General features: G+C 41.3%; 2 protein-coding genes across 2 annotated transcripts; one reads left to right on the top strand and one right to left on the bottom strand.

Annotated features, from left to right (window-relative positions):
• Positions 1-447: 447 nt before the first annotated feature.
• Positions 448-5,247, top strand: psmb7 (proteasome 20S subunit beta 7). Its single transcript, XM_046067709.1, has 8 exons — positions 448-661; positions 1,797-1,890; positions 2,821-2,918; positions 3,151-3,291; positions 3,549-3,664; positions 3,919-3,977; positions 4,076-4,227; positions 5,033-5,247. Exons 1-8 carry the CDS (start codon positions 600-602, stop codon positions 5,142-5,144), a joined length of 834 nt encoding a protein of 277 aa, XP_045923665.1. The 5' UTR covers positions 448-599; the 3' UTR covers positions 5,145-5,247.
• A 2,312-nt stretch (positions 5,248-7,559) lies between these two features.
• On the bottom strand, positions 7,560-21,422 carry nek6 (NIMA-related kinase 6). The gene is made up of 9 exons (XM_046067707.1): positions 21,315-21,422; positions 20,930-21,070; positions 20,561-20,623; positions 20,161-20,271; positions 19,742-19,850; positions 19,457-19,564; positions 19,002-19,096; positions 12,792-12,905; positions 7,560-10,149 (listed from the first exon to the last, which is right to left on the bottom strand). Exons 1-9 carry the CDS (start codon positions 21,390-21,392, stop codon positions 10,039-10,041), a joined length of 930 nt encoding a protein of 309 aa, XP_045923663.1. The 5' UTR covers positions 21,393-21,422; the 3' UTR covers positions 7,560-10,038.
• Between the last annotated feature and the right edge of the window lie 2,941 nt (positions 21,423-24,363).

The raw sequence follows: 24,363 nt of genomic DNA, 5'->3' as shown, positions 1-24,363 counted from the left end.
TGAGTATATTAAGCCTCAAATTTATAAACACTGAAGAAAGTAATACAATTGTCAGACTGTACAGTGAACTCTTTAAAGAAGAACAACATGTTTTCCTCTTTTCTTTTTCTTTATTTTATTTCTTTTGCCATTTATTTAAATGTATTTCCTTGGTTCTCTATATAACATGTTTGTATATTTGTTCACATTGTCGCTGGATAATCCGATAATCCCACACACGTTAATAGACCTCACCTGTGATAATAAAGGCCAGCAGAGGGAGCTCACATTTGAAGGAGCACTACTACAGAACTTAAATGTAGCCCTTCTTTTATAGGCCTAAACTCTGTTGTGGAGCCTAGGTCCTGCCATCTATTAGTGATTTACAACCCAGAGAATTCCATTTTTGTAATTGCAAACGTCACTTTAGGGCGTAAAACTCCGGATCGGCGAAACGGTGCCAAATAGGGCCAAGTCAGGACCTTTTCGGGGTGTAGTTTGTTAGAGGAGAGGGTCGCAGTGGTACACTAATCTACGGCGTTTGAGGGTGGACACAAACGCAGCACCTCTAATGAGCCGCTTCCTTTACTTCCCGGAAACACAAAGCTTCATTCACCAAGATGGCGACACTGACTGTAAGCCGGCCACAGCTCGGGGGTTTCAGTTTCGAAAACTGCAAGAGGTAAGCGCTTTCCAGCTGATGAAAATCAGACCAAATCAACTACATCCCTGTGTTTAAAAAGATAGTCCCTCTTGTATTTCGGCGGTGGGCAGAATAGATGGGTTTTGACAGTTCTCGGGAAAGATGCTAGCTCATGTTAAGTTGGCTTCCCTGCAATGACTCAGGCATTTCTCCACGCTGGAATTAACGATATCCTCTACGTTTGAACATGAAACATGCTTTATGGTTAGGAACAGTAACATAAATTGCGTTTTTATTCTCGCAACACAGTAAATTAGGTATGTTCATTTATTTTTAAAAAGGAAAATAACGGCGGAGCGTTTCTGCTCTTGATATTGAACCCACTAACGTTAACTTGATCTGCATTTAAATAGCCGGGAAACGTTAAACTATAGCTAGTTCAGGAAGGAAAAAAACACCCAAAACAATAAAGAAAACCCCAGATGCAGAAAATACTTAGTGGAGGCGCTGTGTGATTAAATATGACCTAGTTAGTTCATATTTAATACAAATCTATGGTGTAAAAGTGGCTTTGTGATGGTGTTCTGTTGCTCCAACCTGACAGAAACACAGCAACAATATGAGTGAGCTTTTAATCAGCTCGGTTAGTTATGGTGATCACACCGTTTCAGCATTAAACAGTGGTCCCTCTCTCATTCCTTGCTACAGACTGCAGGAGCCCTTTAAAGCCTTTAATCTTTGAGGAAACATTTCTGAAGCAAAAAAAGTGAAAAAAAATATTCAAACTTTAAACATGAACTCTTTGAACTCAGATGATTATGGTTGATATTGGTCACATCATGTAAAGTAAACATTTAAAATGAAATGTATTACCCAAAACCAAATTTTGATCAATTTGAATGAATACCATGAAATGGATTCCCATACTGAACACTGTGAATGGCATTTCAGAGACAATGATATTCAGACAGTGCCAGACCAAAAGCTATGATTCTTTTCATTCCTGTGTGTTACAAAGACACTTTATAGACATACAATTTAGAATGTAAAGAATACCACTAGGAAGGGAGGGAGAGAGGGGTGCAGTTACTCTTAAAGACTCAGTGGGTTTTGTAGCGTCAGTTTTTACAGTGCCACAGTTATACAAATGTGTTTTTAAAATGATTCTTTTCAGAAATGCAGTTTTGGAATGTGAAGCTAATAAAGTGGGATGCAGCTTGCCTGCTGCTCGGAAAACAGGAACTACCATCTGTGGTGTTGTCTTCAAGGTAAGTAACAGAAACCAGGCAGCTTATGAACATAACATATGCTAGTCTCCTAAATCTATGTACTTTACACCTTTTATCATTTTGATAGAAACAGGGTTGCGGGGGCTTGGATAATTATGACACATTTATATCATAATGTTAAATATTGTGCATTGTCCCTGATTTAAAAACTGTTAAGCCATCATATCCGGACTAAATAAATCCATGCTGTCTGTAGAATGTGTTACAAGCTGTCTTTATTTGTTAAGTTGGTAAAAGTGAAGTGAGCACAGGTGTTGTGAATTTGGTTAATTAACAGTATCCACATCATGTTGGCGTCAGTGATACACTGCGGTAGGCCTTTTTCCCAGCTGACATGTGGACTTGTCATACTGTGCTGTAAGCACAGCTGTTACAGTAACATTAACAGTGGCTCTGCTCCATTCAAGAGTTCCAGTAAGCTGTGACAGTATGAGCAATACCAGGAGCCTGGACGTGAAGCAGCTAAATAGAATTCAGCCATCGCTGGTTTTATGAGCACCTGTTCATTTCCTATTGTGACAAAAGGGTCTGTTAAAAGTAACAGACTAACACGCTGCAGTATGTCTTTCAGTGTGCACTTTATTGTCTCTGATCTCCAGTGAGGTGAAGGGACTGTCTGTCTTCACCATCTAGTATATCTGGTGTATGTACCTAAATCTCAACCTACAGTATGGAACTGTATATTCATTAAATGCTGTGTGATCAAGATCTAGACTATTATTTTCATTGTTGATTAATCAGTCAATTTGCCATCAATCAGTCAATTATCGTTGCAGCTCTAACTGAAACATGACGGACCTGGGTGCTGTGATTGTCAAGAGAGAAATGAGCGTGTCACTAGACGGGCTGATAGTTTTACCAGCCAGCAGCTTCACTCAGTGTGGGTTTACTTTGTGTTTCCCTCTGAAGGATGGCGTCGTCCTGGGGGCTGACACCAGAGCCACTGAGGGCATGGTGGTGGCAGACAAGAACTGCTCCAAGATCCACTACATCTCACCCAACATTTAGTAAGTGGCAAGAGCTCCGCGTTTCACTGCAGGGTTGGGAGTTGTTTGCTCTTGTTGATACGAGTCCACATGGGCTCCGTGCACCATCTTGGGTGGAAAAACAAGTTGTTAGTAATTTTCCAATCTTACTCCTTGTGGCTTTAACAAAATATCTGATTTGTAGTGTTTTATGTGATGGGGCCCTCAGCCTGCTGTATAACTGACGCTGCTGTGTAATGATGTTGTTGTTCAGCTGCTGTGGAGCAGGAACAGCTGCAGACACAGAGATGACCACTCAGATCATCTCCTCCAACCTGGAGCTGCACGCCCTCTCCACAGGCAGGCTGCCACGCGTGGCCACCGCCAACCGCATGCTCAAACAAATGCTCTTCAGGTTCGCTCCTCACACTGGATCACAATATATCATGAACACATTTTCTGGTGCAAGAGAAAACAGCCAGTTTTGGTCAATTTAAGTAAAATAAATACCTGACTAACCAGGGCTTGATCGCATTGATGTAAAAGTTAGTGTTGCCATTTAATTATTTTTATCAATAAATATCATTTATTAATTCTTTAGACTTGGTTAAAAAGAGTCAAGTCACACTTAAACAGAAAAAGTAAGGTGTGTGTTCGTGTGTGTTTTCTCAGGTATCAGGGCTACATTGGGGCTGCTCTGGTCCTGGGTGGAGTGGACTGTAATGGCCCTCACCTTTACAGCATCTACCCTCACGGCTCCACTGACAAGCTGCCCTACGTCACCATGGGTCAGTGTCAAACACCCAAACCACTGTTGCAGCTACAGCCTGGCGTCTTGATGGAACTCTGTTTATCTACTGCGTTTATTGTCATGTATTACAGCAGTTGCTATTTTAAAGCACCTATTCACCACATTTTTATAAAATTATGTACAAAAAATCAACCAAATGTCAGATTTGTGATCAGCTGCAGTGATGTGGTCTTAATTGTCTGCTCGGGGCTTTAAGCTGCTCTTTTCTTTTTTTTTTTCTGCTCTCTAAAGGCTCTGGGTCCCTGGCTGCCATGGCAGTGTTTGAGGACCGCTTCAAGCCTGACATGGAGGTCAGTCATTCATAGCAACAATACACACAGTCCTATAAGGAGTCTGATCCCAAACATGCAGGTCTTCATTTGAGCATCGATGTTTGTTTGTTTGGAAGGAGGAGGACGCCAAGCGGCTGGTGCGAGATGCCATTGCTGCAGGCATCTTCAATGACCTGGGATCTGGCAGCAACATTGACCTGTGTGTTATCACCAAGGGCAAGGTGGACTACATCCGGCCCCATGATGAGGCCAACAAGAAGGGGGTCAGGTGAGAACTACACCAGTGATGCTTATTGATTATTGCTGCTGTCACATAAATGTTTATCTATAATCCACTGGATTAAAATGGAGGCTGTGATTTTATTTATCCGTTGCCATGGTGAATAGCAGTATCAGAGCCTCAGTGATTATGCCCTTTTCCCCACGTACACATTTAACTCAGAGTGAACATATTCAGAGTTGACTGAACTAATGAACGGCTCTCAACACAACTTCAGCCAGTACTGTGTCGGAAATGAAGCAGCAGCTGCTCAATAAACAGTGAAAGTTCAGGGTTTAAACGCTCCTTCCTACAATATATTTTCATGCTGCACATGGGCGATACATCAGGAATCCACCTCTGCTTTACCACCGTGCATCCTGACATCTCCAGTCATTACAGAGCATGTTGGGACATTGTAATCCTGATCTTACCTCATTAACTCTCATCACTGGTGGATGACCTGTTGTCTTATTGTTTGTTCTGCTTGAAGAGTAAAAGAGCACGAAGCCTTGCAGCTGTGAGTACAGATGTTCAGTGCACAGTTAACAGACGCTGCCTCTCAGTCATCTGGATTTGCTGCTAACTAACCAGTCTATCGTCTTAGCCTGATCCGTTTCACTTTGCATCACTAACGTGCATGGCTGTTGGTTGATGTGCTAGATGGTTGTCTAAAACGGCATGCTGTGCTGATTTAGTCTGTCAGATGTGTGGAACCACATTAAACAAGTCTTAAAGCCTTGTTTAGTGGAAGCGCTCAGCCCCAGGTTTGACTGACATATTAATCCACGCGTCTTCTTTTCTCCTGATGTAGAACTGGCGAGTACAAGTACAAACGAGGAACTACTGGTGTGCTGACGAAGGTGGTGACCTCGCTGGCGCTGGAGGTTGTGGAGGAAACTGTACAGACTATGGATACCTCCTAAAGTTCTTGTACAATGTTTTTCTTGATGTAACTTGCTCTCCTTTAGAATTCCTAACACAAATGGCATGTTTTTCCATGATTTACAATAAAAGTGTTTGAGCTGATTCATGTTTTGTTCATGACATGTCTTAAGTAGCTTGTTTTTAAAGTTGATGAGCTACAAATAAAACAGCGGTCTGTTTTTAAAGTTTCACTTAAGAGCAGTCATATCACTTACTTCAGTTTAATCATCACGACTTGTGTAAACTGGTCTGACATTTGTGGCGGGTTACTGAGAGTGCTCTCTATACCTTTGTTTTAATAAAATGGTTCAACACTTTATGGGTCTGTTAAAAAGCTAATCTTTTGGTTATTAGGTATACAGTGGGTTCACAATTATGTCTGTCTTAAAATAGTGTAATGGAATAGATGATGATGATGTGGATTTTGTCCTGTCACTAACATTGATTCAATTTCAATTCAATTTTATTTATATAGCGCCAAATCACAACAACAGTTATCTCACAGCGCTTTTCATAAAAGAGCAGGTCTAGACCGTACTCTGTGATGTTATTTACAGAAGCCCAACAGTTCCCACCAAGAGCAGCACTAGGCGACAGAGGCAAGGAAAAACTTCCTTTTAAGAGGCAGAAACCTCGAGCAGAACCATGGCTCAGGGTGGGCGGCCATCTGCCTCGACCGGTTGGGGGTGAAGGAGAGAGAGAGAGAGAGAGCAAGAGAGGGCAGGAGAGGAACAGAGAGAAAAAGAGAGGGATGGAAGTACATTGGAAAAAGATCTTTTAATGGTCAGGATGAACAGGAGAAATGATTACAGCAAGCAAAACCTGTCACAGTGCACATGCTTTAAGACAGGCATTGTAAGTATTTAATTTCGTTACAAAATGTTTGTTATTCATAACAGAAGAGTAAAGGAGATGTCAGCAAGTCTGCATAGTCGTGTAAAGGCCTCCTCAGCTAAACAACCTGAATGGTTTTACTGTGGGTTTTAACAGAAGAAGAACTCCTGGCTAAAGTGTTAAGATAAAAAACAAGCTTTACATGTACATCATATGGTGTTCATAATGTCTTCGGATGTTTCTCTGCTCATTTCCTCCTTTATATACAGTCTATGGTTTCTTCAGGTTGTGCCTTTATCACCCATCTTTCAGAAATACAGGTTCATGGTCATAAATATAAAATGCTGCACTCCAGGGGGCGCAGCATGTCCACAGGATGGATGATGATAAAACGTTGCCAGCCTGTCTCCTCACAAGGATTTGTCTCTGTCAGTATGTGGGTTCTACAGATAACTACTACATACTCGGATGATCACTGACCAGCGTGAACATGATGAATGCCTTCTGTGCGTAATTGAGTGCGCCTTCATGTTAAACCCTCCAATAAAACCATATAAGGCTCAGCGTCCTGCCCCACATGCCAGGAAATGGCTATTCATTAAAATTACATCAAAGAGTAAAAAGAACTTTGGGAGTTCAGAGATTGAAGTCTGTTTTCTGAGATCCATAAAGGATAGTCTGTCGTCAGCGTTGGAATTAAGGGAACCGGGTTGGGTCGATGTGTCTGTCCGGGGAGTTCCGGCTCCAACACGTTTCCCATTTGCAGAAACACAGGCAGGGATAATCTGAACCAACAACATTCATCTTGTCACTGCCAACACTCAAGGGCCTGGAGTCCAAAAGATTAGACTTTCAGCTGACATGTAGCCTGCAAAGACTAATTAACCTTCAGTTACTGCATCATTTAAATCAGTTTGCAGTGTGAAATGTTCCTATTCATTTTGAATTATACAGTAGCATCAGCAGCCATTTAAGTAAATGGCTACATGAATATGTTTAGAATTATATTATTATTTGAATAACAGTCAAACAGGATAGTGTCAGCATAATTATTAAGTGTAATTTATATAGGAGTTTTAAACTATAATTTGCTTCAAAGTTTTTGCACATGACTTGTACAACAGGACTGGACCACTCCTAAAGTGTGTTCATGCAAAGAGAAATTCAAACTACGTGAAAATTGGTGAGTGCAGCAAACTCTCCCACATCTCAGCTACTTAAGAACAAATGTGTTGTTCGACTGGTTCTTGCATGAGGCTCATCGTCTCTCTTCCTTTCATGATTTTGGGTTATATTAAAGGAAGCATGGAAATCATTTAGCAGTGGTTGCTTTATAATGGGAATAACAAGGTTACAAGACTCATTAAGCTATGTTTTTTCATCTTTTGCAGTACATCGTATTTTTTAAATAAATGAGGAAGCACTTGACAGTGATTCCACTCACAGCTAAATTTAATATGTTGTACAGAAAAGTAGAGCTGGTAAAAACAAAATGTCACAAATAGATGGAAGATAGAGACAAGATATAAAGATAGAAGCTGTTGTGTAAACATGATGAAAAGTCTGAAGCACCCTTCCTGTGTATGTAATACATTTATTTTATTAGCATAGAAGACAAGTTGTCATTAACAAATGAATAAAATAATGGTAATCTTCTGTATGGTGAGGCACTGTGCATTGGTATGATCCTTACATAAGGACATTTCTGAAAATATTCTGGTTTACCACGCTCAAAATGACTTTCACAGCATCTCATTTCTACGGTGTCTACAGTTTCACAGTAACAATGGTTTATATTTGCACATATAAACACTGAACAGGATCATAAACTGCATTCTGGTATTGTACATCACATAAAACTCTTTGGAACACTAAACAACTTCCACCACCTTAGCACAAACCTTTATTCTAGTACAACTGGATGTGTGTTTTGTATATGGCAGCGCTCGATATTGTGCTATTTCTTCACTTTCCCAGGGATAACGAAAAAGTTTTTATTACAAGATGCTTTTTCTTTCTCTCAATTCTATCAACACTGAAAATGATATGCAAAATATAAGTATTTAGGCAACGTAAAAATCATCACAAATTCAAAATAGAATGAGTAGCTGAAAGGGTAAAAAAACTGTGCCAGTTTGTGAGTATTAGCAGGAGCAAGGACAATCACACAGTTACAATGGGCAATGTGAAAAATAAAAGTCCAAAGTCTCCTTCCAGACAACTGGAAGCTAAGAAAGGCGGTGGGGGATGATGATGATTTTTTTTAGGCCTGTTATCTGAAGATCACAACTCCTTTGTCTTGTTATAAAGAACAGTGTGATCATGATTTAAGGGAGCAGTGTGTAGGATTTAGTGGCATCTAGCAGTGAGGTTGCAAATCGCAACCATCTGATAACCCGTCCCTCACATTAATGCGTGTAGGAGAACCTGGGGTTCTAAATTCTAAATTCATGAAAAGACCTCTATAGAGGCAGCATTTGGTTTGTCCGTTCAGAATTACTCTAGGAACATGGCACTGCAACATGGTGGGCTCTGTAGATATAAAGGGCTCATTCTAAGCACTCTTATTTTCAGGTGATTATACACTAATGAAAACATAGTTTAGAATATTTTATTCCATTCTTGCCAACATTCCTCTAAATATTATACACTGGTCCTTTTAAGGGGTTTCTTCATGATTTTGTACTCCACTCCTTTAATGTTTGGAGACTTGCAAGACATATTTTTTTTAAAGGATGGTGAAAACTGAAGCAGCAGAGGCTGAGATATCTCTACAGTATGTACAGTAGAAGTCAGGATAACTCAGCATGAAGTAAACTTCATGTCCCCAGTTTAAAACTCAGGCTTTATGTTTGGTGGTCTGCAAGCCCATGCTGAGATAACCCTGATGACATCATAGGGGTTGTTTTATCAGACTTAATAAAGCTCCTCCAGAGCCACTCCACCTCCAGAAGACATTATATAACTGTAACATAACATTATATAACTATGGCTGAATGGTACTAACCAGGAAGTGCTCTAAATATCACCTGTTTTCTCAATAACTTCTCTAAAAACAGAACTGTTCAAATAATATCATGTCTCATCATCAACATCACCAGCCACCGCCATCTGATTGTGGCTAAAATGCTGTATGGTTGGTCCTACTTATCAGTGTTTGAAACTAAACTCAAACGAACAACGCACCTAAGCTCTGCTGATGCGTTTGTATTTCCAAGAAGGACAGGATAGCCCATTGAACCAGCTGTCTCCCAGTGAGCTCTGATAAACCTCCACTCTGTGCAGTCCTCACATGCACATGGGGACTGTGGCACTTCGTTAGCAGATGGGATGTGGTTGAAAGCTTTGGAAAAAGCTAGTGAGTAGACCTTGAATCAACATTATTTTGTCTATTTTGGGAAAACAGGCCTTCAAAAACTAAGTAAGAGCTCCACACCCTGAAGTTAATGAAACACTTAAATGATTATCTTGAGATACTGGGCCGAGAAAAGTTAGAACCACCTCAGTTACTCTGGCGTCCACACAGAAGACCTTCTGTTGGAAATAAATATATGTATCACACGTCAAGTTTTCTAGATGATCACCAACACAACAGACTCACTGCAAGCTAACATTTAGACAAAAGCTGCGTCCTTTCAACAATCATTCTCAGATAAATCTGACTTATTATTGCGTATTTACTAATTGTTAGCCCGCAAAATTAAGTACTGCACTATAAGAAGCCTTGATTACAATAATAGACACAATTGCAGACACTACCTGAAACAAAGGGTATGAACTTGGAATGCAAACCCTGTGGAGTTGTACAAGAAAATAAACTTTGAGAAATCTGATCATAGTCATAAACCCCACTTTCCAAGAGTGCTGCACCACTAACGCCCCTCTTTACATCCTCCACAACAGAAAATAAGTGGGTGTTTTGATGTCAAAACATCACGGTCCACAAGTGCAAGTCTTTCCATGGTTTCCTGCCATCCAGGTGAGGGTAAGGCTAACACTTTTCTGCGGGATCGGGCAGAGCTCACTTCTAGTGGTCCTCAGACTGAGCAGAAAGGGGGCTCAGGTGCTGGAAGTCCACATGTGCATCTGTTTGGCGATCTGCAGCACAAAGATGATGTCCGGCCGCTGGTCAGGATCTGGGCTGATGCACATGCTAACCAGGTCTCGCAGCTGTGAAGAGTGGGTTGTATTAGCTTAGGAGATAAGGCAGGTGTTGTTATTGTTAAAAAATCCCATGAAAAGACCAAAACCAACAATGTGTTAGTCTGTAGCTAAGCACATTACAACATGATGCACTTGCTAACCAGGTAGGACATGTGCTCAATCTGGAGCCATGCAAGTATTTCCTGCAGGTTACCACCAGGAGGGCCAGGGGTGGAAATGAACTTTTTGTCTCATCTGCCAAGGTGGCTGGTAGATGAAAAAACCCACCGGCCAAGCGTATTTTTTACCGGCCAAAATTATAATGATCTCACTTAAAACTACGGAAACAGATATATATACACATTTGTTTCAGTACTTTTAATTGAGATAATAAGGTATTATGTCAAAACCAAACTCAAGAAGAGGCCAGAGTGAAATTTGAAGCAAAATTATATTATTGCTATTAGTATTGAAGACATAACAGTAAATTGTTTTCTAAACTTACAAGATACTTATTAATGATTCAACTTAAATCTCATCACGGCTCACTCTTGTCATGCTTTATCATTCAACTTAAACCTCCTTATCAGACTGCTCACTTTCTACGATCAGCCTCTTCTGGCCTCTTGGTTCTGACAGAGTCCTGGTGCCACAGCATCACAGCTTTTGTGAGATCAACATTTTTTATACAACCTATGGATTAGTCTCCTTGATCTCTGGGAGGACAGCAGGACCATTAGAAGATCTGACAGTGGATCAGACACTAGACTGGACCACCAACTTTATTTTTTTATTTTCTGCTTTAGCCTCCTCTTTGTTGTCTCGTTTGTTGGTTTGTTGGTTGGTTTTTTGGCTTGCCAGCTAAAAGCTAAAAATACTCCAAGTACAACTTTTGTGATTAGCTCCACTAGCAGCTCTATTTCACGGGGTAAGTGACTGAGCCAATATGCCAGCTCGCTGCACTATATGAAAGGTATGGAACTGATGTTATCCGCCTCTGAGATCAAAAAGTTGGGGGTGGGCGTCCACTAACGCCCACCCCCTTACAAATCTACGCCAATCAAACACAAGTAACATGAAATGAACATAAACAACCAATGAATCCTCCTAATCCATGTCATACACGATTTTAGATCCCTTGGTAAATTGGGGACCAATTTAAGTGTGACAAACAAAAACGCCGGACGGAAAATCCACCCACATTTGGCAGGTGCTAATTTCCATCCCTGAGGAGGGCCACCACGCCAAAAAGAGAAAATATTTAAATATACAGGCAGAACTGGGGAAGACCAAATCCACCTTTACCAGACAGAATCAAGCTTCTTAAAGTAAGATTGAGGAATGCTCACTGGGCGTGACTGAAAGACATTTAAAAACCTAAGCAATAGCATTTAAGAGTTCTTCAAGCTTTTAGTGCCTTTACTGCAGCTTGTGCAGTGCCCATTCACAGAGGCCGATGTGACACCTCCCTGTGCTTTTTAAATGTGCAGTGCAGTACTTGTTCAAAATGTGCGTGTTACGGAGGAGTATGTATTAATGTGGTGTTCTGTCCCCTCTCGTTGCTAGGTTTCGGTTGAGTGGTGATTGCGGACAGAATCCACCTGTGCTCACACAGCTACAGGATAAAGGAGGCGGTTCCTCCATGGGTTGCTCTCTCACTCCATCATGGACGGCCGGCGGCAGACTGTGCTCGGGGGGAGGGGGCCCATGTGTACCTGTTTGTTTTCCGTTAGGTTTGGCCTGGAGTATGTCTCCTGTGACCTTTGTTTCTTTTTGTTCTAATAATAAAACACATGGTTAATTTTTCATCAGGCGTCTCCCATCCTTGCTTTCGGTACTTAACATCAATGGATTCTCCCTAATCCCCTACTGGGACGTAACAGTGCGTCTCACACTGGTTTCACCTACAGCATTAATAACACAGCAACACTGAAACAACATGACAATGGTGGAGATACTACTAGATATTAAGCGCTTCCTTAGAACTTCATTACACTCTTACAAACCCGTTTCAACACATTCTGTTTTTAACATATATAAAACCTGCATGATGACGATAACTACACTGCATAAGCTGTTCTCTAGTGTATTTATTAATTCTGAACGTGTCAAAGGCGACACTGTGTCCGCAGAAACACACCTGCTACATGTGAGATCAACTGGATGAACAGTTCTTCACTTAATCAAAATACTAACAGACAGGCTACCAGGCAGACAGACAGATTCCTGCCTTTATTAGAGAGATGTTGAAACTTGCTGATGCCGTTATGATGATACCAAGGTAGGCACCTCTCTCACTTGGACTCATCTCACTTTACAACACTGCATTATGCTCACACATTCACAACTACATCACTGATGTCACTGACTGACACACTCCACATTTGTAGGTATTTCTTTAGTTCTTTACAATATTACAGTAAATACCTTTCCCAGTTATGACGCAGAGAGGAATAAGACAACTGACAACTGGCCTCAATGACTTAGCTGCGAAGAAACAATTATTAATTATAGAGAGACAAAAAAACAGGATTCTTGCTACTGTTAGTATTAGTTTTTACTGATTTATGTTACCATGCAATGATAGGATGAACTGTATTAACGCTGAGAATTATCTTAATCAAAGTGGCATCCAGTGAGGCCAGACAGTCAGTTTTGTGTTGCTCTACCTTCTCAGAGTAATGGTCCGGTGGGAGGGGAGGGTAATCACACTGCTCAATCTTCTGGCAAAGGGACAGTAGGTTCATCTTGTCTCCATAAAACGGACTCTGCAGCGCTGCCATCTGAAGAAAGAGAAGAAAGCCTGCATGAGAAAAATCCTTGAATGAGTTTACATACAAAGTCAATGCAAAGACAAGTAGAGCCGCAATTTCCTGTCGGGCGGTGCTGGTGATGCGAAGGCGAAGGAAGGAATTCGCATGATGCTGTGGAGAGGGCCGGGTAGAGCGGGGGCGAATGAAAATCTGCTGGCCGGCTGAGAGTTGCTAAACTTGGGCTAGAGAAGCAGGGAGCAGCACTCCAGCTTTTGGATAAATAAAACACCCCTAGCCGGACTGGATTCTGCTCTGACAACTACACCATTTGCTCGCGGGAGGAGCTCGGAGTAAACTGCTTTTATTAAATGAGCTTTTCACTTTAGTTTTTGGGATTACAACGTTGGTTTATCTTCACTGGAGCTTCTCAGCAGCTAGATTCCATGCATATCCGGTTCCACTGTTGTTAGCGTCGTTTGGCACTACTACATATTTATATAAAAAAACGGACAAAACTGGACATTACTTGGAGAAAAGAAAGCGAGGAGGTTGAACTACCTGGTGAGTTCAGAAAACATTTGTCTGTAACTTTATTCCAGCTATCATTGTACTTTACTGTGACCAAGTTAGCATAGCATAGCCCTGATCGATCCAAACTCCATTCAGAAAACAAACATTTTAGAAGTTGTTGTCCTGCTGACAGAGCTGACAAAGCATGAATTCATATGTTTAACAAATCTGCATCATATTGTAGTTACTTTGGCATCAGTTTTATACGTTTATTGCTACTTAATCGCGGCAAAATGTTTACTTTGGGTTCATACAGCTGTAGTAATGGTGAGTTGTCTTTATTCGCGTTATCACGTTGTGTGTGAACACACCAGGGATGTCCAACGATAAAACTCCCACGAGGAGAGCGTTGCGTGGATTAAATTCGCGTTTGGTCTGAATGCACAGTTAGTACTACATGTCACGTTAACCCATTCACACACATTACTGATGGTAGAGGCTGAAAGTTTCCCCTAGACTGACAATGTAGCTTTCAAACTAGAGGACATATGAATGGAATTCACTGAAAATTCTCGGGCCCCAAGAGGATTACTTCTAACTGTTTTGGGGACCCCCTGAATTTCCATCAAGTTTACACTTGTTCAAAACATATGTCTATTTTAACGAACAGATTACAATGAAACTGACTGAGCACATTCATGCTCCCCAGGGAATCACTGATTCTATGTTATTCCAATACATCAGCTTTCCTTTAGCACCTTATTACGTATAATGTAACACTGTAGGTTGACTGCAGTGACATGTGCTGAGCATGTGTTCCCCAGAGGATGAACACTTCAGAAAGTTATTATTCCATTACTTGTCCTGTACTGGCAACATGACTTCAACCTACCAATGTGTTTGCTCCTTAGAAGAGCTGAACTGTCAGCCACACATTTAGTAGTGTCACACTGTACTCATCAGCACACTGAGTTTGCTTAGATGTAATGTAGATGGATATGTTGGTATACAAGGTCAGTAGCTGTTATGTTACACATCCACTTAATGACTTCTTGTTCGTGTTGAAACTATTTCCACAGACAAGAATAAACTTTGATAATGGGTAAGTTTCTATTTTTTCAGGTTCGTCTTAATACTGGCATGTTGAAAGTGTTTATACAGCCACAAGAGATCCCAAGTTACCCAACAACCTCATATTATAGGGAGTATGACATGTTTGATACTACGGGCTGCTAGCAGATATTTAGACAATTAGAATACCTTCTGCATTTGACTCTGGGAAAGGATGCTGACTACCAAGAAAAACGTGATTCATCAGACCAGGGGCTCATTTATAAAAACAATGCGTGGAATCCATACTAAAAGTGTACATGCGCACAAAAACCCGGAAGGGCGTACGCCAAAAGAATTCAGATTTATAAAACTGTGCTTAAGCACACCTTGAGAAACCCAGTGGTTATAGCCTAGGCTATTTGTATTTGTACCAGGCTGGGGCGGGTTGGTCCAAGAGTACGGCTCTATGAAATCTAAATCACTGTATTAGCCAGTCATCATCATGGACCAGGAAATCTTCATGGTCCCTGAACACTAATATCTAATCCATTCACGTTGTCCTCTGCAGTGCCATACTGCAGCCATACAGCATTATACACACAGTATTTACCAATCAAACTGATTACTTCACACCTTGCCAAAATGATATAGTGATTGGTGAATGCATTTTTTTTTACCTCTGTTTTGAAAGGCTTAGCCTGCATTTTGATGAGGACAGGTGGTGAGGATGGATTGTAGCCATTGTGCGAGAGGTGTCGCTAGCTTTATTTCCAGACTACGTTTATTTACACAGTCCATATGTTCAGGTGGTTCGAGGTGTGAAGGAAGATCTGCTTGTGCGCCACCGCGGTGTCTTAGTGCGCTCTGTGCACCTGGCAGCACATTGTGTTCACAGGCTCTACAGTTCTTTAAAGATTTTTGATGTAATCTGGGATTTCTACAACCGATGATCATTTCATCAGTTAGCCTACTTAACATGCAAGAACTCAGTTAAAATCTTGTTTTCACTGTCCACAATATGTTTGTCCAACTCAAGGAAACATAGATTGTAAATTTTAGGAACATAAACAGGAAGCATGAATTTCATATAATCAAATTTAGATAATTAGATGTTTTAGAATCATTGTAATGATTGGATTATTACATTTGTGGGCTATCGAAATACAATTAATCCATTGATCCCAAGACTATAAAAACCCATGGATGATATTTCGTGCATTCACTGTCTAAATGGCTTCCATGCTCTTAGAGGCTTTAGGCATGGGATCGATTGGTTGAATTCTTGATTCAGTGAAACAAGTTATTACGCGGGGGTTGTTGTGACGCTCAAAAATGTATCCATCATTTTACAGCCGCAACAGCAGTGACAGTGTAGGCTACAGTGGAGCCTATGACGTAAGCACAAGTTTAACTAACTAGGTTGTGAGTGGCCAGTGAGACCAATAGCTTACACGCACGCAGCACTCTCACATGCACTCCGGTGAGCATGCAGCAGTAGTTATTTCTTATTTTACCATTTTATTTCAATTTAATTCTCCACCTTACTTTAGTGTTTTCTCACTACTTGAATCTGCTCACCCTGCGTTTCCTTTCAGTTCTCTTTTCCCCACAATCACACATGCACACACTTACTCTGCTCTCTTGCTGCAAACACCATGGCTTGCCCCACCTCTTCCTGTCACTCTGTCCCTGCATGTGTCTGCTCTGCTGACTTTCTCCATCAGCAGTATGTTTTATAAAGTCACCGAACAGAGCTCGTCTTTAGGATTTTTCATTTTTCACGAGGCTTGTTAATGACACAGCCTATCAAAACAATCTAAACCAACGTGTTACCGAATGACATCTGCACCGGTGGGTTCACTGTTCACTGTTTCTTTACCTGGTCCGTGCTTGTAAAATATCCACCGTCTTGTTGCAATGAAATTTAGGATGACTTTCACAATAACCAAAATTGATTAATCAAACATGAACTCACATCAATTACTTAGGGTTAGGGACAGATATTTTATTGTAACATAAACCAGGAGTTTTTTGGTCAAGTGAAAAAGTTAGATGATCTTTTTCAAATGTTTCAAAATGCAACACTTCCATAGTGGAACACATGGAAAACAATGAACGTATTATATCATCATAAAAGTATGTACCATATTTTGTTTACCTTGAAAAAAACTTTCTATTGTCATTTTGGTCTCCTACTCCCTCATCCGACTTGGTGTTTTGTCACCGTGTTCTGACACCACAGTACGTCGTACCTAGCTGTACACCCGGATGCTGTTTGGAGCTCTGGTGCAGCTAACCCTGGTGCTGGTATCAGAAATGGAGGGGAAGGCGTAGCAAAGACAAGACTAGTCATTTTTTGCCGTGTTTCCTTGGCAATTTCGTGTTTCTCACGCTGCATGTGGGATTCCATTGCTTTGATCAATAACTGAGATTGTTTTAAGCCATTTTAATACAAATAAGTCCTTATTTTTAGATGAATGAATTCAGTGCCTTTTACAACTTTCTAAGGGTCCGTGGGAACCCTGTATGAAGAGTGCTACCGTGTGGTAGATGTGGTGATGCAGCCAGAGAATAAGTGAGACTGAATGGGCAGCATTATGTGTCAGTCTGTTAGCCTGTCAAAACCTCTCACATGCACAGAGAATCTCCAGAACACAGAGGATTGTGAAACCGTTGTCTGGAGAGGACTGTCTCAACAATGGCTCAGCATTCCAATGAAACACAAGGAAGTATGACTAAGAATAGGAGTTATTGTTCACAGCGGTGGCAAGCATCCACTTGGAGGAAAGTGGACTTTTTGTGAAAGTCCAAATTAAATTAAATAACTTTTTTTCTGCTACAGCATATCTGATGTGTAAATCACAAGCACTGTGTTCTCCGTTTAGTAAACATCAGAATATTTTATTTTTTTGGTTTCTTGATGGTGCCTCATACTTTTGTATTTAATAGTTAGAATACCATTAGTTATCCACCTACATACATTGTGAACGTTTTTTCTATACAGCCAATCAAATGGCTTAATTTTTAACTGTATTCAAATAAAGCAGAGCAGATAGTCACAATGAGCCAGACTTTGAACAACACGCATTAGCTTTCCTGCTAAAGGCTCCTTCTTAACTAACTTACTGATTTTACTCTAACACCAAAATCAATTCAAAATCTCCATTTAGGCATCACTAGTCATTATACAAACTCCAAACCAAGACTGCAACTGACCTCCATTTATTGAATTAAACCTAGGTGTTTAGGTTATTTGAGCAAGGTCATGACTGATGACAGGAGACAACACCATTCTGCATTAATGAATGAACTGAAGTTATTTAAAAGCAAAAATAGGCCGCATTTAAAACACAATGTTAAAGTAAGTCAACTGTAAAATAGATACGAGAACGAAGATGCCTTAAAAAAGCTGTAAAAACACTCAAATGGAGCTTTGAGTGGCATTCTGACCTCTACAATGAAAACCGACTGAGAAAACCTTCCAGACCTGGAGTACGACACGTAATAAATAAATCAATTAAGCAAACAAAATATTGATATCTACTGACACCAAGTTACTGTCCCATTTCTCTCACATAGATATAAAAATCATCAGTAAGATACTAGCCCACAGAATATAAAGTCACTGCATCCATAATACATCCAGATTAAATCGGTTTCACCAAAGGTAGACATTATTCCTATAACACTGTTTCATTCATTACTCATCCTTATGTGGGTACCACTGGAACTCCAAAATAAATTTGTTCATGTAGAGATGTATAAGTTTTACTATGACATGGAAACCATTATGGGTAATGTATTCTTTCGTCGTTCTGTGGGAAACACTGAGCTGTGTTATACTGCTGTTTGTTTTCAGTTAGATTTCAATCATACTAAAAACTCTGTCCAGCAGCCTGACCTGGGGCACTTTTTGTTGTGAGATGTGTCTGAGTGAGAAAAGGCTCTGTAACCTGCTGCAAGTAAAAACATGTAAAAGTTAATTAAAAGCAGTGTTTTATAATGAACATACAGATAAATGGACCCCAGTCAGAAAAGTCGAAGCTAATGGGGATCCTAGTAAGAAGAATTTTCCAATAAAGAAAAGTTCCAAAATTTTTTGTGTATGCTGTCAATTATAGTTATTAGAAAGATGAATAAAAAAAATGATATCAGCAGGTCAGACCTTTAAAAAAAATAAAATAAAATAAAATCGATAATCGGAATGAGCCAGGAAAGATGCAGTCGGTACGTCTGTACTTTTAATTGTGCTATATTTATTGTTTTGTTCTCCCGGTGTCCTGTCAATGTTCTGTCTTTTGTCTTGCAATCCAAACATATATCTGAGCAGTCACCTGGCCTGTGTAGATAGCTGGACTTATTTAAATAGAAGCGGCACTGTTCTGTCAGACGAGCCTGAGATGGACACTGAAAATATTCATGCCGTCAGATCCACTACTAGTTATCACCAGTATATTGCTATAATGGACTTTGCAGCTTTCAGGGGCCACTAGCAAGGATTTTTGTTTGCAGGGTGAGAAAGTTTTTATTTATCAATAAAGGACAAAGTCTATGTGAGCTTACCTCATACAGAAGACATCCCAGGGACCAGATATCTGACTTAAAATTGTATCCGTTCTCATGGATTCTCTCTGGAGACATGTAGTAAGGTGTTCCCACTGGGACAGAGAGAGAAATAAACAAATCAAGTCATCATCTCAAAAACTATTTGAGCATGAGTGTTCTACCTTATTGTAGCAAAGACGCATGCATATATAAACCCTAACTGAATCTCTAACTGATCATTGCCTTTACACACTAATAAATTGAACACCTGACATATTATTGATGAGATTTTATATACTTATATACTTTTTTTTTTACTTATTACTATCATTATTATTACTATATATAATAAATCAGCACATATCAGCAAAATATCATACAGCTGGCTGTAATATGTTGTTTTGCATGAACTGCATACCTGCATTTAAACGCTCAAGAAAAAAACTACACCATGCATGCACGATGTGCTTTACCTAAAGAGTGTGCTGCTGTGGTTTTAGAGCTGAAGAAGCGGCCTAATCCCAGGTCACCCAACTTTACCTCCCCTGTGGCTGTTATGAACACGTTGGCTGGCTTGATATCTGATCATGCACACACACACACAAATAAAAGTAAGAAAGAAAATAATATGATATGATAGGAGTTTGGATAAAGCCGAAGGATGGATGACTTCATTAAATATATCCATAGAAACAAACAGAGATGATAAAGTGTACAGACAGAGAGGAGGGTGAGTAAATCTGTGTGTAGCTGTTTACCACGGTGCATGACTCTGCGTGAATGCATGTGCTCGAGGGCACTGCAGAGCTGCACAAAATATTTCCATATAGTCCTCTCTGGAATGAGTCGCCTCTTCTTCTTAAAGTACTAAACAAATAGAAGGAAGAACTGTTAGTTCATAATAGCTTTCGATGCTTATCTAAAATGTGCTGGATATGATATATTTATGTGGAATTCAGTGGAGAACTTTGGAGAACTGGTTCAGGAAGTGGGTCAAGTCAAAGAATTACTCTTATCTCAAATTAATTGGATTAGTATCTAAAATATGGATCTTCAGTGTACTTTTATTCCTGGATGTAATGTTGTTGAGTTTTGGCCACTTTTCTACATGCGGTATATGTGTACTTGTTTACAGCTAAGCCTGTGAGTCTCAGAAGACTTTGTGGTAATTCCTGACCTTTATCATCTGGGACAAATCTCCAGCGTCCGCCAGCTCCAGAACAATGTTGAGCTCATTGTCTTCAATAAAGGAGTCTAGGTATTTGATTATATTGGGGTGATTCAGCTGCTGCAGTGGACAAAGCGGAAAAAGGGTTGTTTCCAGACACCTGAAACTATCATTTGTTCATTTTAATAGCATAGAACAGCTCGGACAAAGAAATACAGCTGAGCTCACCGAGATAGTTTGGGTAAATGCATCAAAGTAACTGTACCAGTGGACATGGGTTACACAAGTATCAAATAAGCATTCAAATGGTGTCAGACCTTTCCTCTAAATAATGCTGGAAACCTTTCAATACTTTTTTTTTTTTCTCACTGACTCCCTGAACACAACCGCTGTGGTTGATCAACTTTACCTTCAGTAGATCTATCTCTTTGATGCAGTCCTGACGAGCCTTGGCATCCATCATCTCAAAGATCTGCAGTAGCAAAGATATAAGTCAATATGAATCTACTCTTTGAATAAAAATGTTTATCCATCCACTCAGGTTCTAGGTTTTGCCACCAGCGGTTACATTTTTAGGGTGAAAATGGTACAGTGGATAAGACACATGCCTTTGATGTGGGAGAACTGCGAGTCCCACTGTAACACATTCGCCATTGTGTCCCTGACATAAGACACTTAACCCCTAGATGCTCGAGGCATACAACCTCTGACATATATAGCATTAGAACAAATTCCGGATATTTAAAGGAGTAGTATCAGACACTACTAAATACTGTACCTGGACTTTCTTGAGTGCCACCAGCTGCCCTTCCAGCAGGTAAGTGGCTTTGTAGACCTCACTGAACTGGCCCCGACCAATCTTCTTCTCAATACGGAAGTTTGCCAGAGTGCAGCAGTAGTTAATGCTTGGCACATTTTTCTGCACAGGAAAACACCATATTAAAAGGTTTAACAATGTCAAGCATTACAGTGCATTATAAAGCATGTTTTAGCCATAAGTAGCCATAGTTTAGATTAGAGGGGGAAGCTAACTGCAAGAAGAAGTAGTGTTTAGATATATGGAGATAAGGACAAGCACTTGTTTTAGAACATGTAACATTTAGCTTTTTCATTATTATAAGTACTTTGACCCCGTCTAATAAAATACTGGTTAGACATTCTACCTGATCTTCCTGACCAGAAATCTTGTAGAGATTGTTGTCGTTGTCTACGGTGTGCTGGTTGTTGTTCTGTGCCTCCATGGTGGCATCACACCCATCCACTACTGTAAGATAAATATTAAAATCTTCATTTATTCAGCACATTTAGTCACAGAGCATTTTACTTTACAGAGCATAAAAAACACAAAATCTACAACACAAGCAATACGAGGCATTCAGAGATAAATTCTGAAAGCAAAGTGACCTGCTGTAAAGACAACACATGCATGAGGCCCACTTCTAAAACTTTCAAAATGACTATGCACTTGGAAACTGTGTGTGTTAAGTAACAGGGTAAAGCAATATGCATGTACTGACATTTGGAACATTACTATTCAGTAATGAAACCATATACACCATTCAGTATTTTATGTTCTTCTTACTGAAAGGATAAACTCCCTAATTCGTTGTGTTACTTTATGAAATACAGAATGGTTAATGGCTGTGCAACTGTGATGATAATATTCCGGCCACAATGACACAGATATCCAGCATGTAAGCTGATATCAAACCATAACCAGAATGCACACATCCTCCCATGCAGCAGAGCTGTCTACATGTGTAAAACATCTGCATTCAAAACATGGTAAAAGACAAAGGTGTCAAGTTGGGGAGATTACCAGAAACTTGTGTAGGGTTATCATAGGATTTATGTCTTGTACAAATTATGAACTGTGCAAAACATAAGTGTGTTATGACCATATAAATAAATGATCACTGAGTCTCATCAGATTTTAGACTGTAGTTGTGCATGGTATTGCAGTTATGGCATTTTATGCCAATGTAACCGGTCCCAAGTTAGCGAGGAGGCTAAAACAGTTGTCAGTCTACAAGACTTTCAGCGTCGGCAGAACGATGTGCTGTTCAGACTACACAACTTGCTGTCTTGTAACGGGAGTCTTGAAGTTGTGGTGTTCACACTACGTGACTAGTCGGCGACAGGGGGTCACACACTATACCAGCTGACAACGAATGTCACCTGATGACTGGCCTCCAAACTAGGGCTTGACCCGAATATTCGAATATTCGAATATTCGACCGTTGGGTACCCATTTGATTATTGATGGTTTTCGCACGCCTGACCTCTGCCGCCAGCAGTGAACGCAACGCTCCAGTTCACATCAAAGGGAGAACTAAATGAAGCCCTCAGCTGTGAGGGAGCACTTTAAACTGAGTGATGACAGCAGGAATGTGGAAGTTATGGTGTTTATTGATTTTACAATTGCTTAAATTACTACATTGCTACATTTTAAAATTAATCAGTAAACTGTAGACTGGAAACAAACAGCAACACAATGAACGCATTTAAATAAGCCTAATTATATTAGATTAGAATTTTTCATAATAACGTGTTAGATTTAGTTCCGCTACCAGAAACACCGCTCTCCGCCTGGACCCCCGCCCGGCTAAACTATTCCCGGATTCTGCTCTGGACCTGCTGGATCAGACTCTCTGCTACAGTTCCCCCTGCTCTGTACAGCAGCCACCAACCCAGCTTCGACGCTTCGATAGTATCCATCCATCCATCCATCTTCATCCGCTAATCCGGGGTCGGGTCGCGGGGGGAGCAGCTCCAGCAGGGAACCCCAAACTTCTCTTTTCCTGACTGGGGGATCCCGAGGCGTTCCCAGGCCAGTGTGGAGATATAATCTCTCCACCTAGTCCTGGGTCTTCCCGAGGCCTCCTCCCAGCTGGACGTGCCTGGAACACCTCCCTAGGGAGGCGTCCAGGAGGCATCCTTACCAGATGCCCAAACCACCTCAACTGGCTCCTTTCAACGCAAAGGAGCAGCGGCTCTACTCTGAGCTCCTCACGGATGGCCAGGCTTCTCACCCTATCTCTAAGGGAGACACCAGCCACCCGCCTGAGGAAACCCATTTCGGCCGCTTGTACCCGCGATCTCGTTCTTTCGGTCACAACCCAGCCTTCATGACCATAGGTGAGGGTAGGAGCGAAAATCGACCGGTAGATCGAGAGCTTTGCCTTACGGCTCAGCTCTCTTTTCGCCACAACGGTCCGGTAAAGCGAGTGCATTACCACCCCCGCTGCTCTGATTCTCCGGCCCATCTCCTGCTCCAGTCTCCCTTCACTCGTGAACAAGACCCCGAGGTACTTGAACTCCTTCACTTGGGGTAAGGACTCATTCCCTACCTGGAGTTGGCTCTCCACCGGTTTCCTGCTGAGAACCATGGCCACAGATTTAGAGGTGCTAATCCTCATCCCAACCGCTTCGCACTCGGCTGCGAACCGATCCAGTGAGAGCTGAAGGTCACGGACCGATGATGCCATCAGGACCACATCATCTGCAAAAAGCAGTGACGAGATCCCAAGCCCCCCGAACCGCAGCCCCTCCTCGCCACGACTACGCCTCGATATCCTGCCCATGAATATCAAAAACAGGATAGGTGACAAAGCGCAGCCCGAGAAGAGTCCGACTTACTGCCGAGTACTTGGACACAGCTCTCACTTTGGATGTACAGGGATTGGATAGCCCTGAGAAGGGCCCCCCTCACCCCATACTCCCGCAGCACCTCCCACAGTATCTCCCGGGGGACCCGGTCATACGCCTTCTCCAGATCTACAAAGCACATGTAGACTGGATAGGCATATTCCCAAGCCCACTCCAGGATCCTTGTTAGAGTAAAGAGCTGGTCAGTTGTTCCACGACCGGGACGAAAACCGCATTGTTCCTCTTCAATCTGAGGTTCGACAATCGGCCGAACCCTCCGTTCCAGCACCCTGGAATAGACTTTACCGGGGAGGCTGAGAAGTGTGATACCCCTGTAATTGGCACACACTCTCTGGTCCCCCTTTCTGAACAGGGGAACCACCACCCCAGTCTGCCACTCCTTGGGCACTGTACCCGACTTCCACGCAATGTTAAAGAGACGTGTCATCCAAGACAGCCACTCCACACCCAAAGCTTTTAGCATTTCTGGGCGGATCTCATCAATCCCTGGGGCTTTGCCACTGTGGAGTTGTTTGACTACCTCAGTGACTTCCACCAGGGAAA

Source organism: Micropterus dolomieu, linkage group LG13 (assembly GCF_021292245.1).
Source record: "Micropterus dolomieu isolate WLL.071019.BEF.003 ecotype Adirondacks linkage group LG13, ASM2129224v1, whole genome shotgun sequence".
Lineage (NCBI taxonomy): Eukaryota > Metazoa > Chordata > Actinopteri > Centrarchiformes > Centrarchidae > Micropterus > Micropterus dolomieu.
This window is presented reverse-complemented; position numbering and strand designations above follow the sequence as displayed.

Coding starts and splice junctions, on each gene's coding strand:
- psmb7 (XM_046067709.1), top strand. CDS start 600: ATGGCGACACTGACTGTAAGCCGGCCACAGCTCGGGGGTTTCAGTTTC. Junction 1,891..2,820: donor TCTGTGGTGTTGTCTTCAAG/GTAAGTAACAGA, acceptor TTCCCTCTGAAG/GATGGCGTCGTCCTGGGGGC. Junction 3,292..3,548: donor CTCAAACAAATGCTCTTCAG/GTTCGCTCCTCA, acceptor GTGTTTTCTCAG/GTATCAGGGCTACATTGGGG.
- nek6 (XM_046067707.1), bottom strand. CDS start 21,392: ATGGAGGCACAGAACAACAACCAGCACACCGTAGACAACGACAACAAT. Junction 19,565..19,741: donor ACGCAGAGTCATGCACCGTG/GTAAACAGCTAC, acceptor GTGCATGATCAG/ATATCAAGCCAGCCAACGTG. Junction 10,150..12,791: donor CGGACCATTACTCTGAGAAG/GTAGAGCAACAC, acceptor CACTCTTCACAG/CTGCGAGACCTGGTTAGCAT.